The following is a 16,960-nucleotide window of genomic DNA, read 5'->3' as shown; positions in this document are numbered from 1 at the left end:
TTCCAGAGCCTGTGGACAAAACAGGTATGTAATAACGTCTGCTCTCATTGGGATTTCTTCCACAAAAAATCTTTTGTTTAAATTTTAGGGGTGTAAATCGTTTCATGACTATCTCCTGAAATTGTTCAAATGTGTGACAGAATGTTTTTGTGTTTATGGAGGATGCTGCAGTTGCACTTTTTCAGGGGGTTGCATTGCTGCTGCAGTACAATACAACACAAGTTTATTTTTATTTTACAACAGCTAAGGTTGGAGTAGTCGTCAAAAAGATCAACATAATAAAAGATAACCTGAGTATAATTTCCAGTCCAGTTTCAGCCAATCTGATGTGGGGCGCTCCACCATGGAAATTCACTAAGGGTGTATCAAGTCAACATATTCAGTGACTTTACAGCCCTGCCAATGTGGAGAACTTCAGCGGCATTCTCATCTAAGACCCGAGGCAACTACACCATGTGGGGACATTTCATTTGCAAAAAGAGTGGAGTCAAAGTAAAGGATGACGGAACAAAAGTGCTGCATGAAGAGCTACTAGGACTGGTAATAAAGAGGTGTCATAACACTCAGACAACATTAAAATTTTATGATCACTAAAACCTGACTGACATTGTTGAAATGGATTTTGATGAGTTTGAGCTAGCCAAGATTTATTTGTATTCCAGTTCTGTGTTTCAGGCTTTCTTTTTAGTTTATTTGAGTAATTATAATACCTTTCACTTTGTTGTGGAAAAATAATGCACATATTCCAAGATCCAAACATTAATCCATCCACACTCCATCCATAGCAATCAAAGTAAAAAGAGAACAAAATGAACATGATTGACAAAAAATGAGAGCAATCAAGACACAACCTAAGAGCCATTGAGACTTTTGAGGTTTTCTCTCGCAGGCTCCACCGCTAAGCAGTTTGTGTTTGCAGCTGCAAGGACGGCTGGACAGCTGGCCACTCGACTGTCTGGGCTTCCCTCCAAGCTAGTGTGGTGGAGGATGCGTTGGCTTTGGGCTTTAATCCTTTCTGGGATGTGCACTTGCACATTTCCATGCTCTCTGAGTGTTGAGATTGCTTTATGAGCCTGAAGAAAAGCTTGGAGGCAAAGTCGACCGACTACAAACTATCTGGGGAGGGATCCAGTTGCATCATCAACTTTCTCTAGGATGCAGTGCGAGCAATGATTAATCCCAATATCTAATTTAGAAATTCATAGCAGATGTAAAAGGTCAAATAAGGCATGAGAACCTTAGTATGTTAGTCAAACACTATTATCGGTATGTTTTCATGTTGAATGGCCATGAAAACACAATCAGAGTGCCAATGTTTGAAAAAATAGTTGCAACTCTTTAGCGAATGTCACAGAGGGAAGGTGGTGGAAAAACAGCGTTGATTCACCTTTCATCCAACCTTTCCTCAGAACTCTGCTGAGTGCATTAGTCACACTCATGTAAATCATGAGCAGGTCGTTTTGATGAACAGGACAAGGTAGTGCAAAGAATATGGCTGCCCTTCATATGGCTCTGACCTCAGCTCAATTCAACACCTTCACATTGGGATGAACAGGAATTTGGTTGCAAGTTTCTCCTTGATTTATGCTCAGGCTCCTTAAAAGGACAAGCCCCTGCAGCAACTTTGGGGAAAGTTGCAGAAAGCTATTGAACTTGATAACGTGTCATTCTCTTTTATACTATGTACAAAAGTTATGTGCTAAAAAAATATTGCACGAACTCTGTCTGACTTTGCAACACATTTATACTTCTAGACATTGCTCTAATCATGCTGTTGCCCTCTCTATCAACTGTAGCCAAAAACATGACTTCCAATTCACTTCTCTCTAAGGGCCTTCAATATCAACCCTACCAACCTCTTCAGGAGCTGGACTGGATGTGACTTTCCAGCTGAATAACGAGAACAAAATGATCAAATGCTTCTTTCCATAATCACAAAGATTTTGTCAACATTTCATCATCCTTTGTTCTGACTTCCGACTGCTGCAAAGAAACAAGGAACCTGAGTTGGCACTTTGAGATCGATTGAGAGGGTGTGTGGCTGAAATGAGTTTGGAGGTAGTACGCCGCATTTCGCCTTAAGACTGCTGAGATGGGCTCCAGCACACCCACAACCTTTGTGAGGATAAGCGGTTCGGAAGATGAAGGAATAAATTAATTTAATTGTTGGAAATCAAAGGGTAGACATCCTTAAGGGCAAACATTTAAGCAAGAAAAGTTTTGATGAATGGGGCCGAGCAGCCTATGCTGTGTACTCAGAAAAGGAATGTGCTACTTTTTACTGACTACAGAATTTGGACTCATGGGTCAGCTATCAGAACTGGCCGACACCATCAAATGTGTTTAGAATCAAATACTCCCTTGATTAATCGGATGCAATTGTCAACAAAAGTTAAGCAATATCACACAAGAAAGATTGATAGTCTTTTTTTCCCAAAGTAAAAGATGTTCGATAACGTTTTATTTCAATCAGGGAATTATTACTTTTGAATAAAGGGAACCAAATTGAAAAAATAAATTGTCAATCCAATTAATCGATTCAGCAGGAAAAAAAGATAAACAGATTGAGCAATTATTAAAATCCATTGATGCCCAGGTCAGTTTGTGCTCATTCCCATTGGCATTACTTCCCTTTGTGAAAGCCACACAGTGTATTGATTCTATCCAAGTGATGGAGACAATGCAGAGTTGAGAGTTACACCGGAGCAAAACCAGTGGGTGCGCTGGCACGTGATGACAAAAGAACAAAAGCCATCAATGGAAAAAGGAATTTGAGAAATGTTGAAAAGTCAACAGAGGTGCACACGCACAACTAAATTGTATCCTCAGGTTTCAATGCTAACCTGCCGTTACTTATTGCAAGATAGCACAGAGGATGCAACACGCTGAGGTGGAACAGGGTGAGAAAGTATTTGAGGACAGCGCTCATTAAGTACGTAACCACAAAGGTCATCTTGGCCTTAGGGTAATGGTGTTAAAATGGTTATGAGCAATGTAATGAGTATGTACTGCCTATCATACTCGGGTATCTGTTGATAGTATATAGCTACATGTTGTGCAATGAGGGAGCACGAAATGTGCGGAAGCACCTTGAGCTTATACAATTCGCAATTGACCAACAATTGGGGGGAGGAATATTTCTAAAGAACGAGAAGAGAAAAATATCCTTCAAATGTTGCTTAAGATGAATCACATTCATAGTAGCAAAACTCCACCTGAGCAAATTAGAGTTGTTTTGTATGTTCCACAATCTAAAAGTTCTTCTAACACAATTGTATCTGTCGCAAAACAAGACTGTGACATAATCAATTTTATTTGCTATTAAACGTTCTCCCCAAAGGCCCATCGTGCTCAGGTGATGGATTTGTGCCAGCTCCCCCACTCCCCACACACTCGCTTCTATTTTGCTGCAATTCTATGCTATGTGCTTCGTGTTCGCTTTGGCTGTTTCCCAGCTCTTGCTACTTTGCACCAGTTCCCATTCCCCTCTCACTTGGCCCCGCTCTCTCAGTCTCAGCACAATCAAGTGCTCCCGTCAGGCATGGGCATTTCATTAGCTAAGTGCCAATTCCTTAGCAACCGGGCAGGTACAGCACTTGACCATTTGCTGGATGTTGAATTTGAATAAAGGCCTGAGTCTATGCCTGGTGCTTATATAGACAAGGTCTAAACAAATTCAGAAAAAAGAACAAGCAAGTTAAGATCATGAGCTATTTAAATGACTCAGATGAAACTCCACTAATAGTGGGATAGAGATTACATGTTGTAGGTAGGATCATGTTGTGATTTACTAATGTAAAATAAATAAATAAATAAATAAAATGAATAAAAAGCAATTACTCTTTAGTTTTCCACATTGTTCTGGAACAGCAAGTGAATTTTGGAACACAACCTGAGATACAAGATCTCTAAAGGGCACTGTTTTTTTCCAAGTGGAACTTCTTTATGTCCCTTCCCCCAGGGCGGTGAACAGGAGGGAAGCAGCCGCCGTCAAGTAAAATGAGCCACAATGTCCCCTGAATGGTGCAGCTAACTTTACACGATCAGGTCATAATGGAGACAAAAGCGAAAGCCAAACAGCCAGAACACCTCCTTTCATCAGTCAGATGAAATTGCTGGTCATAATTCCCCTCATACTTACTTCTTATGTGAGTAACAGAACAGAAACTTCCCAAAAGCCAAGTAGATAACAGCGGAATGGAAAAAATTAACTGTGATGTTTGCATTTGGCTACCGTTCAGGTGAAGCAGTCCGGATGGCTGAGGATGCATTAAAACCCACTAACAGTCCTTTTGGGAGAGGCTGACAGCTTTTGCATCGAGTATACTAACAATGTTTGCAGATGGCTAAAAGGCCAACAGGGAACACTGATGATAACCTTGTGCTGTGTGCATTTCCTGTCGGCACTCTGCAAACGCACAAAAAGCACTCACCGAGCGGAAATTTTTCGTATCTCATTTGACTGTCTTCAAATACTGACTCAAGTCTTTCTTTGAGATCAAGGTCAAATGATGGCTTTGAAAAAATTTAATGTTTGAGTGTAGACAACAGTGTCCAATTTATCCGCTGAGAAATAATGTTGGATGCCAGTGCTAAGTTGCGCTAACTGTGAGATGTTCTGGTTCGCGGTTTCTCCTTTTCAAACGGAGACAACCCAAAGATAACCTGGGCCTTTGTTTATTTGCTGATTGGGCTGTTTTTGACTCTATAGTGGAACTCAATTGGACAAACCTTTTTAAACAAACGGGTGTTGACAGGAAACTTTTTGAAAACGAATAAGGAAAAGCTCGGCTCTGTATCCGTATGGACAGGACCGTAAAATGTACAATATGGGGGCTGGCTGGCAGATTACGAATGTGCTACTGTCAGCTCACACTGACATATTTAATAAAATTGAGAAAACCTGAGGATAAGTAGTAGACCTACAGACACTAAATGGATGGATGATGTTTTTTTGCAAACTCAAGGTTGAAATAATGAATGAAAACAAATCACCATTTTTAGCCGAGTTGACAAAACCTCCTTCCAACTGAACTAGAGCGACAGAAAAAGTTTCAGTTTCCAGTGGAAAAATAAGACCTTGTCATTGCTGTGGTCAAGCACATTCCATCAGAATTGTTCTCCTGTACAGCTAGTTTGTTTTGGGGCGGGCAAAAGAGCCTGTCACCTACAGTGTCACATTACGCTGCGCAAGGCAACAAAAGGGAAGCCGAATAAAAAAGAAGCAGCTCAAGCTTCGCAAGTGACTTCTGAAAGGCCCGCTTGACTGACAGCAATAATTTCACCTCATTTAGAATGAAATCCCCGTAAGTAATCTGCCAACACAGGAGCCTGACTCTGCAAGCCAGAGTCATCCGGATAAAGTATGTGCGGGTGACTGTGACATCCCAGAGGACAATCATGCCCTTCTGGGTATGAAGTTGAACCCACCTGACTAACACTGTTGGATAGACGGATGGACGGAAGAATTGCCAGATGGATGGAATATAAGTGGTGCAGGACAATATGGACAATTCAAAACAATATAACAATTTACGTGACGATAATGTCTGCAGTGAAAACCAACAAGGGCACTTCTGCTCATCCCTGACAATCTTGTGGTCAGGATACAGCACTCTCAACACTGTGGTCCGGGTTTGATTCCCTGTCAGGAAACCGATTGAAAGGTTCAGCAGGAACTTTGTGAGTCCATTATCTTTAACGCCTGTTAATTGAACTATTTAATAATGGAAGACTGATCGAGTAGATGGCCATGGAGCCTTTTTCTGCCAGGTGCAGAAGACGTTCTAATAAAGCCAAAATGGTTGCTTGTTCTTATCCTACCACAGTCTTAACTGGATTCAACAAGTAAGTGTGCCAAGGGTGCCACAGATGAGGAAAGCCAAGCAAGAAAGAGGTCACAGCAATACAATGGCAGAGCAAAAGTCATCTATCTAATTGTGTGCCCAAAAATCTTAATCTATCTGTGCGACACCCACCTCCCCCCTTTTCAGCTTTGATGAGTTGACCGCAACAATACGCCAATTCTTTAGAGCTGTCACCATCTCTCTGCTTAATCCCCTCTCAATAGTTCCTCATTCCTTGAACTTGACGGTATGCATTGGCTGCCGTTAGACATTCCTTAATCTGAGTCATGCCACCTTTCGAGTTTTGAGCCTGGATGGAAGACAGGTGGCTGGGAGGAGATGCTTTCAAAAAGACAAGACAGCAACAACAAAGCCCAGCACACTCTGTCACCACCACCCCCACAGAAAGTGGCCTCCAAGCTTTTGTCTGTGCTGATCTGAAAAGGGAGAAGTCGAGCACTGGTAATGATTTACAATCCAACTGCGAGTGCTTGTGCATGCCTCGCCCATGTCGCAAAAATATACAAAGATGAAGCACTAAGTCGCAGGTGCACTGTAGCCTCTGGGTAAGGTTGATATAAAATGTGACCCTGTTTTACATATTTTCTGAAAAATGGGACGCCTTCCAAAACTTGCTTTTCAGGATGGATGTTGTCCGCTTATTTCCTGCTCTTAAAAGCACAGATTGAAAATTCTCTTCTTGTCTGTAATTCTGGCATTTTTAGAAATTTTTAATTTCATTAAGCATGATAATCCTGCTCGTAGTGATGCTGATGATTAATTACAAAAAGTCAAACGTGTCTATAGAGGTTGCTGACATTTTTATGGAATGTAATAAAGGCTTGTGTGCCCTGAAGGTACGACGTTTAAGGCGCAGTCTTAAATCTCATTACAAAAAAATGAAAAGCACAGTATAGTGCTGGGATTTCGCTCTGATGCGGTGGTCTTAGACCACAATTAAATTATGTTCTAAATAATGGAAATAAAAACTAAATCATGGAAAAGCCAACCTTTAATTCAAGTGCATTTATTCAGCGGGGAAAAAAAAATCCCACATGCCATCACTCAGCTTTATTAGCACCTGGATGTTATTACTTTGTACGACCTCCTTTTGGCAACAATTCAGCATCTAATCTTCCATCATTTTTTACAACATGGAAGAATACCAAAAGATGGATTGTTGACCATATCTCTAAATCATTCAGGAAATGTTTTGTGGATTCACAGATCAAACATCGGTTGTTGATTTTCCATTTAGCTTCTTGTTAGAGAACAGTAAGATGTGCAAAAATTACTGAAAGTTGGAGATGCGCATTTAAAAGCTTTGAGAAGGTGAAATTAAGTGCAAAAGTGAGAGCGCAATTTGCGTACATCCTCAAAGGTCACGATTGTTGAGTATTGCTCGTTTTATGTCCTGATTCTGAGTTCCGCCTATCATCAGTCCGCCCCGTTTTACTTGACTAAAAGAAAATAAATCGACCATGTAAAAGCTTTAAACAGAATGCATTTCCCCTGTCCCTTCTTGAAAATCATACACCATTAAAACTGACACTAATTACAGATTTTGAAAAAGCACAAGTGGCCCCTGACAGGCTGTTGACATTTGCAATTTGCCAAAGCAAGATGAGAACATTTTAGTTTAGAGTGCTTCACCCTAATCTGTGATGCATGAGAGCATGAGGAGGGGCCAGTCTGTCAAACAAGATCAATGTCTTCACCGCAAAGCCTAAATGTGACATTACGGGTATTGGCATGGGCAGGTCTTCATGTCACATGCAAAGAAATATATTGTTGTTATCTTAATGTAAAGAAACACATCCCGTTCATCAGTAGAAAAGCTCCACCTTTGTGATCACTGATGAAGTTCAGTCACATTTAGTTTAGTCTACTGCCTCCATCTTTTGTATGTCTTCTTTTAAGATGTCGCTTTAGCAAAAGACCAATGAAAGAGGAGGGCTTGGTTAGGACAAGCCAACAAGGAGGACAAGAAGGAGAACGGGAGGGTTCAAGGAGGGGAAAAAGAAACCACGCGATGAGAAAACTGCCTCTCCACTCCAGCTATTGTCTTCATGCAAATTGGAGCTGATCAAGATTCTGCAAGTGTCACGAGCGCTAACCTCAATCTTCACCAACTTCACAGCCGAAGGCCGTGCCACCTTCTTCATAAAACACAGAATACATGGAAAGAAAATTCTCAGATACATCACCCCAAGCATGAACAAATATATAGATTTGATTTTGCTGTCACCATTGAAATCATGAGAACACAACTTCCTCTGACAACTCACTTTTCATGTGTGCACAGTGGAACGGTGGAAATTCAACCGGATGCCAAGCGAGATGTCACTATATCTCGCAAGATCAGCGTACCGCACTTTAGTAAGAGTCAAAGAATTAAAGAAAAAAAATAATAAAGCATGTTTGGGCTTTTCTTGGCTCTCAGTAATATTTATTCCACACGTGAACAGTCTTCAATGTGGCTATAATATTTCCAGTACATTACACAAGTACAGAAATTGTGTGTGTGTGTGTGTGTGTGTGTGTGTGTGTGTGTGTGTGTGTGTGTGTGTGTGTGTGTGTGTGTGTGTGTGTGTGTGTGTGTGTGTGTGTGTGTACACACAGACATGGTCAAGTTGGTGAGACATCCTTTCCCACTTATCTCTGTTTGACTCAGAAAGCCATCATGTCCTTGCCATTGTTGGCTAAAAAAACAGAACGGAACGGGGCCGGACAAGTTTCTGCCATGAGTCCGAAAACACAAAGATATAGTACAAGGTAATTTTAATCGCTACAGCTGATCATAATGTAATGTTTACTTGTTACATATCCCTGTGGAATTTCAATTTAGTTACCAGCAACTTGCTAGTTCTGCTCAAAAGCAAAGACACTAAAAGTGTCACTCCGGTCTCCATTTATTATTCCCGCTGACAACAAAATGTTGCGTCGCATTTGCTAAAGAACGTGAGAGGGTGACTGAAGATAATGATTGAAAGTTAGGCAAAGTGATAAGAGAAAAAAACACGACAACTTATTGACGGAGGAACGGATGAGTAGGTGGAAAGGAAGTCACACAGACTGTGTGAGGTGTCGTCCAAAGAGCTCAAAACAAGCCGGCCATCCCGTGTTTGTTGATAAAAGTGGGACTCCCAACTGTTAGGTCTGCTGTGCATCCTGTACATGCAGAAATGTACTAGTGATGCCATCCAGCAAATGCATTTGATGGGATTCTTCCAATTTTGCAGGGCTATGGTTATTATTTATTTATTTCTTTTTAAATATCTATTTTAAAGATTTATTTGATAGTGGCAGTTCTCTAGACACAAATTCCATTAAGGTTTCTGCAATCTGGTGGGTGTCCCGGCAAATCTCTTTCCCCGGCGGTTTTGGTGCGATGACAGTAAAGTGCCGCACTTGCCGCCGCAGCAGCTGCCCTGCTTTAGTAATGCAACCCAGGAAAAGGAATTTGGTTGCCCAGAGGGAGTCCAAATCTCATGCAGACTCCTGCTCTGATTTCTTTATGTTTCAGACACAAGAGGGACTTTTCCGGGTCACTGTACATCCAAATGACTGCCCAGAATCGCTTTCAACTCGTCTGTTCTTCAACTTGAAAAGGATTCAAAAGGGACATTGAAATCAACTAACTTTGCACCTTACAAGTCAGCAGTTTTAAAAAGATCACCCGAATTAAATGAGGGATCTCGCTCCTAGTGGGCTCTTTTAGTAATCTGTTAAAAGTCCCATGCTCCACTTATTTTATTTATTTTATAATAACCAGGTTTGCAAGAGAATCCTGGTTGAAAATGCTTAGAATGGCATGTCAGACAACCGGATTGCACAATATCTAATAAATACTGTAAGATAGGGATGTCACAAATATTTTTAGTCTTGATCATTACATCGATTATTTCATAGAATGATCAAATAATTGGACAAAAAATATTTTATATTTTTTACATGTATTAGAATTAATACATTAAATACATTAATACAAAAAAAATATCTGCTCATAGAGCCATAGATGGATCACAATCTGGATCTCAAATGGATACAAATTTGTAACTCTACCCTTAGTAACCTTCTCTCAGAAGTAATTTATGTACAGTACTACTATTTGTACGTGTGTATGAAAAGCTGTCATAACGTTATCCTTATTCCACAATAAATGACATAGTCAAACTCAACTAACTAAAAGAGAAACATTTAAATAGGCCTTTTATGATAGGAAAGTCGTAAGAAAGTCTAGTTTTTTAAATCAAGAGTCAGCAACTCAATTCTCAGAGAAATAAGTGGCATTATTAAAGGAAATCTATTGGATAATATCATAGCTAAAACACAATACTTGTTATTATTCCTGCCATACAGGGAAAAGGCAGACAGGTAGTTTGAGCAGGTTAGGCATTCCAGACACCTCAGTGCCTCCACCTTGCACAAACAGTGGGAAAGGTCCAAGACTCATTCACAGAAGGAGCAACAGAGGGGAAGGAAGGGGATGGGGGGCTGGCTTGAGTCACACAGTTCTCTATCCCGCCCTACCCGTGAAGAATTCCACAGACCTGTCTGCTTGCACGTCATTAACCACGACCACCTGCTGGTAAATCAGTACCCCCGTCATCCTCTCGCTAAGCCAGGCTAACACAATCGCTATGGAGCCCGATCGGAGAGTGTGGATGACTGAGCAGAAAAAAGCCCCTGTACAACATACACAGTGTGGAGAATGCATGATACAAATACCTTCTTGATGAAGACAAAAAAAGAGGGGAGGAGGACACTTTTGTTTCTCCAAAAAGTGATAATGTCTCTTCACCACTAGTACTTTTGGTGTAAAAAGAAATCCCCAAAACAATGACAAATATAAAAAAGAAAAAAACATTCCATTATAGCAATTCCCCTTAAAATTGCATGAAATTTAAGACAATTTTCTATTCTTCTAAATTCTAAATCCTGATCATAAAACAGCCACAATAGGGCATCCGAAACCAGCCAACGTCTCTAGTCCAGATACTGGAAAATAAGGAACTCGGTACTCACCCATCTCTACTAATTTGTTTAATAAAGAAACATCATTTCACGACAAGTATACCATAAACACTCTTCAGGGGAGGACTCAATGAATGCCTGTCAACAAGCAGTTGTTCACATGACACATGTTTTAGTTGAATTTGATTGAGTAGGGTAGAATTTGAAACAGTAAACCCTCGTTGGATTTGTGTTTTCACCGCTGGCTGTGTTGGTGGAATGGTAATAGGTTTCCAGGAAAAACTTTGATTCTGTACAGTATAGAATCAAATGATCTGTGTTTCCATTGTAACACATGCCAATATATCCTCCTATACCATCCTACTTTTCAGTACCCTTTTGTTTGAAATTTTTGGTCTTTGGAGGATGGGACTGGATGTGCATTTCTTCTTACTTCTCCTGAATTCTCAAATTCCCAGTGTCAAGTATCTCACACAAAGCCCTTTTCTTGAGAGCATGTCTCCCAGTCGAGCTCCCTGCCAGGCATTCCGGAGTCTATCCAACATGACAAGAATGAGGAGAGAGCATGGGAGCGCACAATGAGTCTGGTGGCAGGTACAGTCTTGTCCCATTGCTTACATACAAATCTCTGAAGGTGGTTGGTTGCGCACAATCTGATCGAACTAAACTCTTTTTAATTAAAATGGTAGCACTAAAATAATCCTAAAAGGCTATTCTTTTCCATGAAGGCATGTCGTTATCTGGACCAGTTTACATAGATTTGATAATGGGCCAAACCTGCTACTCTTGAAACTTTGAATAGCATATGTGAAAACATAAGAAACATGTATTTAGCTTCAAAAAAATTGAAGTTGTTTCCTCCTTGAACATGATTTTTTTTCTACAGACTGATTTGCGGACCGAATCCATGTAGGACCTGCTAGCAGAAATTCTGGTGCGGTTTAGTTGTGGCTGAAAATTGTTGAGCCAAGAGCTGTATTTTAAATGACTGGTAGTACAGGTAGTAAATATTCATTTGGAGGACAGAAAGTGAACTTTAAGTGAAAAGCACCTTTACTTTTAATCATTAACTTCTTGGAGCGCTCTGAGCATTCATTCAAGTTGAACAGTGCCATGAGAAAATGTGGTTGTGAAATAAACCATCTTTAAATACCTGGGCCAAAACACACAGGGACAATAGTAGCCAGTCAGTCGGAGCCAAAAAGTTGCAAGATGGACAAACTCAACTTGAGGCAAAGCCGCTTTTAATAGAACTAAACATATGTGAAATACTTTCACCTCTCCCACCCTGACTTCCACCCCCAGTGCTCAAAGTCTCTCTATTACTAGTTAGATCTTAACTTTAAACAGCTGCAAACAGTAAAAGTCAAAAGGCAGCAAGCTCACTTCCCATGGGGCATGGGGGCACAGGTGGCGAGCATCTTCATGAACTCTAAAGATGTGCTATTCATGGCTACGCTGAGAAAGAGAGTAAAATCGAAACAAATCATGACATTGAGTTAATGTTTAATTAAAATTGAAAATGGTGCGAAGCAGTCGTAAAATGTGAGAACACGCTGATTAGAGTGTTACAAGGCTATAAGGGTTTCTGCCCTGACTTCAAATAGCAAAGCAATTGAGTGTAAAGGTCAGGATTCACTCTTTGACCACTCAAGTCTGATCCTTCAGGTGTTCGTCAGGCACGCCTACATCCATGCGAGGCCAAAGCTTCACCATAGCAACATAGCTCCTAAAATGACTTGGGTGTCTTTGAGTCATACGGTTCAGCTATCCATCCATCCATCCATTTTCTGAACCGCTTAGTCCCCACGGGGGTCGCAGGCGTGCTGGAGCCGATCCCAGCCGTCGTCGGGCAGTAGGCGGGGGACACCCTGAACTGGTTGCCAGCCAATCGCAGGGCACACAGAGACAGACAACCAATCGCACTCACACCTAGGGACAATTTGGAGTCTTCTATCGGCCTACCAAGCATGTTTTTGGAACGTGGGAGGAAACCGGAGTGCCCGGAGAAAACCCACGCGGGCTCGGGGACGGTTCAGCTATATTATTTAAAATATTTGTAGCTTTAAAAGAGCTCATATTGCTTTCAGTGTATTTAAAAGAGAGAAAAAAAGACTTGAGACAGATAAAGCTGAAGTCACAGGAAAAAATTTTTTGAATTTGGCATTTCATCAAATTTTATTTGAATTTCTGCCTACCTTCCACACAGTGTTCCACATCCTCCAGGTTGCGCAGCGTAATCCTCATCAGACTTGAGTTGAGCATCAGTTCGTTCTTGTGTTCAGCCCCCATGGACTCCGGGGCAGGGTTAAGAAAGAATATGCGAGTGTCTCCCGTGGCAACCTGGTTGTCGCAGATGCCGGAGTTGCCAAAGCCACCAATCATCACCTTGTTGCCACCATCCAAGAGAATTTCACGGTTTATGCTGGTCTTTCCTTTCAAGTAACGCCACACTCTGACCTATTGGTCAAAGGACGACAGGAAAACACACCTCAGAACAAAACGATAGACTATTAATTTGTAATATGAACACCTGATTTACTGTAGTTAATTTTGAAGGATCTGAAATGTGCCAAAATGTTGTACAACAAATTAGAAACTTATGTTTTTTTTATATATAACGATATAATAGTTTAGCTGTACCACAAAAAAAAGGAGATATGACAAATTTTCATGAGTTAATTTTCAGGATATTTTTAGTTATTACTTTTCTTTGTTTAACTTTTCAGGGGAATATTTTGGGGTTTTCCTTCTACAATGGAATGGTGCAAACAATTTTTCCAAATGCGTATGGGTTTAGATGTTGTTCAACAATACATACACGAGAGATCAACACAAATCAAACAGTTCTCATAGGGACGAGTGGAATATCAGGCATCTAAAAATCGAAAAAAGTCATAGCGTCATCAAAATTGAGAACGAAACACACAAAATGCAAAAACTACTCTGTTTTTGGGAACAAAATATCTCTCGAGTGTGATAACATAAGAAATCAGTCTTTCAGCAACCACTACAGTTGAAGATTGCTTGGCATTATAGGAAGTGGCACAAGGTCTGATGTATGCATTGTCACGGGAGGACCATTTTCATTTTGGAGGAATAGTCTCAGTTTAGCAATTGGTCGCGGTTTCAGTCTCCAGTGCAAGAACCGTGCATGCCTCTAATCTACTCAGCTCGTTCACTCAGAGACGGAAAGCGAGTTGACCGAACATGGTTGTTTATTTTGACAGATTATAGAGTGGTCTACCACAAGTCGACCGCGGTGCAGAAGTTTCACAATAAGTGGCCATGAAATGGGGAGTGAGGATGACTTCTTCCAGAGCAAAGCAACAGAAACAGTGGATAATTTTTTTCCAATGCTATTTTAAGAGCTATACTCAAAATCTGCTGCCAAAATTTCAGAAAGGTCTGATTAGAAATCAAATTTGAAATTATATTTTTATACCTACATATCGTACACGTATACGTAGAAGTGCTTATGTCCTTATTTGGTACCTATGCAGCTGACTTTGGGTGAAAGGTGGAGGACATCCCTGAACTGGTTGCCAGCCAATAGCAGGGCACAGACATGTATAGACAAACACCCATTCACACCCACATTCAAACCTAAGAGCAATTTAGAGTTAATAAACTACAAACTAATTAGTGCGGAATAAAGTCGGAGAAACACGGGGAGAACATGCATACAAGATTCAGGAGATTCTAACCCGAACCTCAGGCCACTGTGCTAACCCCTTGGACCACCGTGCTTAATTATCTGCTCTAAATAATCAATTGCTGTACCCTAGCATCTGAAATGACCTTGACAAATTATACACTGAGTCATGGTATTTGTCCAATGTTTCCCATGTTTTTTTATTTTTCCCAGGCTTGGACCTTTTATCTTGCTTAAATATTCATTAATAGATTATCTTAAATATTTAGAATTTACATGTAAATTTGGCTGACCCCACAGCTGGGGACAATTCGGCCCAATTTTGAGTGTAGTTTTGAAGAAAACAACACAATTTAATAGAAACGTGCAAAACCGTTTTTTATTTGTAGAAAAAAAATTGTTGGGTCAAAATGATCCAATGAGTGCGTCAATTATTGATTTATTTTACTCAAATTGTGTCTGTGTGTGCATGTGCGCGCGCGCGGTGGGGGGGTATTGACCCAGCAGTTTTTAAGTGTGCTGTGTTTTTTGTTGCACACTACACAAACAACCAGATGTCAGGTATTCATCAGCTAATTGAGATACCAAAATATTAGATGTTAATTAATGAATTAATTATAATTATTGTATCCCGGTACAGCATGTTATAGTCTTTTTTGAGGTCATCTGTTGCTCACAGAAAAGAAAACCATCTCCTAACCAATTGTGTCAATTTGCACTGCAATAACCGGTTGAGGTTCTTTTTCCGGTAAGGAGATTGGCTTTAAAGTTGCTCTAGTTTGTTGAATTGTAGTGCATGCAGCAGGTGTACTGGCTTCCTTGTTGCAAAAATCACAAACCGATCGCATGTGGGGGGAAAAAAACTCACCTTGCAAGAGTAGGTGTTGTGTACCGGGTCCATGTTTATGATTTCGTCCACTGTGCCCGTCAAAACTACGTTGGCCTCTTCTTCGCGATCCTCCAAGTCTTTTTCCGGGCAACTGGCTGCACAGGATTGCAACAGGACCATCAGCAGACCGGCGAGGAGCAGCGTTGCCGGGCCGACTCCGAGTCTCCGCTGTGAACTCATGACCGCAGCACGGATTTGCATAAGTTAACTTTTCTTACAAAAAAAAATCAAGTGGTTGTCTAATGTTACCACCGGGAGTGTACGACAACTCCAAATGGTTGTCAAAGGGTTTGGATTTTGGACCGCAACTTGTCTACCGGCTTCCCGTGTGTCTTCCACTCCGCAGCCCAGTTTCGCGCATCTGCAGCCAGGATTGAAAATCTCCTTTCCACCGCCGCCGGCTGGAAGAGAGAGTAAGGAAGGGGAAAAGGGGTCTCTCGCGCGCTCGCGCTCTCTCTCTGCAGGAATGTTACAGCACTTTTCTCTCCCCCTCTCTCAAACACACGGATTTGCATGCAATCTAAATAGCTGATCCCACAAGTGTGTCTGTGTGTGTCCTCTGGGGGGGTTGCAAGGATGGTCAAGCAAAGTGGCTGATCAAGGGCGCCCCCTGCAGTCGCACAGACAATCTCCTGAACATTTTTAGAAGGGAAAGACGCGAAAGCTGTGGATGAGCTTCGTAAGTAAAACTATTGCAACACTATAAAAAAAAATGTAAAAAATTGCGCAGTTGACTTCAAGCAAAGGAAATACATTTGATATTTCTTTCAAATTTAATATTTTCAAGAGAGTTGATAGAATGCTGTGACTTGGCATTTACATTGAATGGTCAGCAATTTATGTGGAGTCTTCGTTCGACCTTGAGAATCAACATAATGTTAAAGAGTGTTTTAAAATATCAAATAAAACCTATGTGTGATCTGTGCTGTATTTGCAGTCTCTTCTGTCTACCATAAACACTTTTTTATGTTTACGATTTGCATCTATTAAAATAAAATCACGTACATTTACATACAAATCTTCATTTGTTTATTTATTCATCCATCTATTTTTCTTCCACTTCAAGGTCGAGTCGCAGGGGCAGCAGCTACATCAGGGAAGCTTAGACTTCCATCTCCCCACCCACTTTGATCAGCACTTCCAGGGGAAAAAACATTTGGATGTGCTGATTTTGATTCCAACCATTTGCTTCACACTCAACTGTGAGCCGCTGCAGTGAGAGTTGAAGATTGCGGCTTGATGAAGCTACCACATCATCTGCTAAAAGCAGAGATGAAATATTGAGGCCAACAAACTGTGCAATTGGACCCCCTCGACGCATTGGATGTGCCTGGAAATTCTGGCAATAAATTGTGTGAACCAGGAACAGTGGCTATTTTAAATCCAGGTGTAGTTTTAGCGCTACCACACCGTATGTCTAACTCAGAATGAGAAATTAATCTTATAGAGCCGCACAATCGCGATTGTTTTTATTTTCCAATGACAATTAAAAAGTAGTTATTTTTTTCATGTCCAAAACCATTTTCTAAATGCAGATACTTCACAATTACAAGAAGCTTTTGAGGGTTGCAATAAAGTTTTACCTACACTACA

The 16,960-nt window shown here is 40.8% G+C and overlaps 1 protein-coding gene across 2 annotated transcripts in view; it reads right to left on the bottom strand.

Annotated features, from left to right (window-relative positions):
* The window catches only part of agrn (agrin), a 183,263-nt gene extending 167,410 nt beyond the window's left edge, over positions 1–15,853 (bottom strand). The window contains exons 1-2 of one of the 2 annotated variants that reach the window (XM_088399957.1): positions 15,347–15,853; positions 13,022–13,283 (exon numbers count right to left, since the gene is read on the bottom strand). In XM_088399957.1, the coding sequence (XP_088256083.1) occupies positions 13,022–13,283; positions 15,347–15,568 (484 nt within the window). In that variant the 5' untranslated portion in view covers positions 15,569–15,853. The remainder of the gene's footprint in view (positions 1–13,021; positions 13,284–15,346) is intronic. The other variant, XM_088399961.1, reaches the window with a different exon arrangement.
* Positions 15,854–16,960: the final 1,107 nt, after the last annotated feature.

Source organism: Syngnathus floridae, chromosome 2 (assembly GCF_059516105.1).
Source record: "Syngnathus floridae isolate MCC-2025c chromosome 2, RoL_Sflo_1.0, whole genome shotgun sequence".
NCBI lineage: Eukaryota > Metazoa > Chordata > Actinopteri > Syngnathiformes > Syngnathidae > Syngnathus > Syngnathus floridae.
This window is presented reverse-complemented; position numbering and strand designations above follow the sequence as displayed.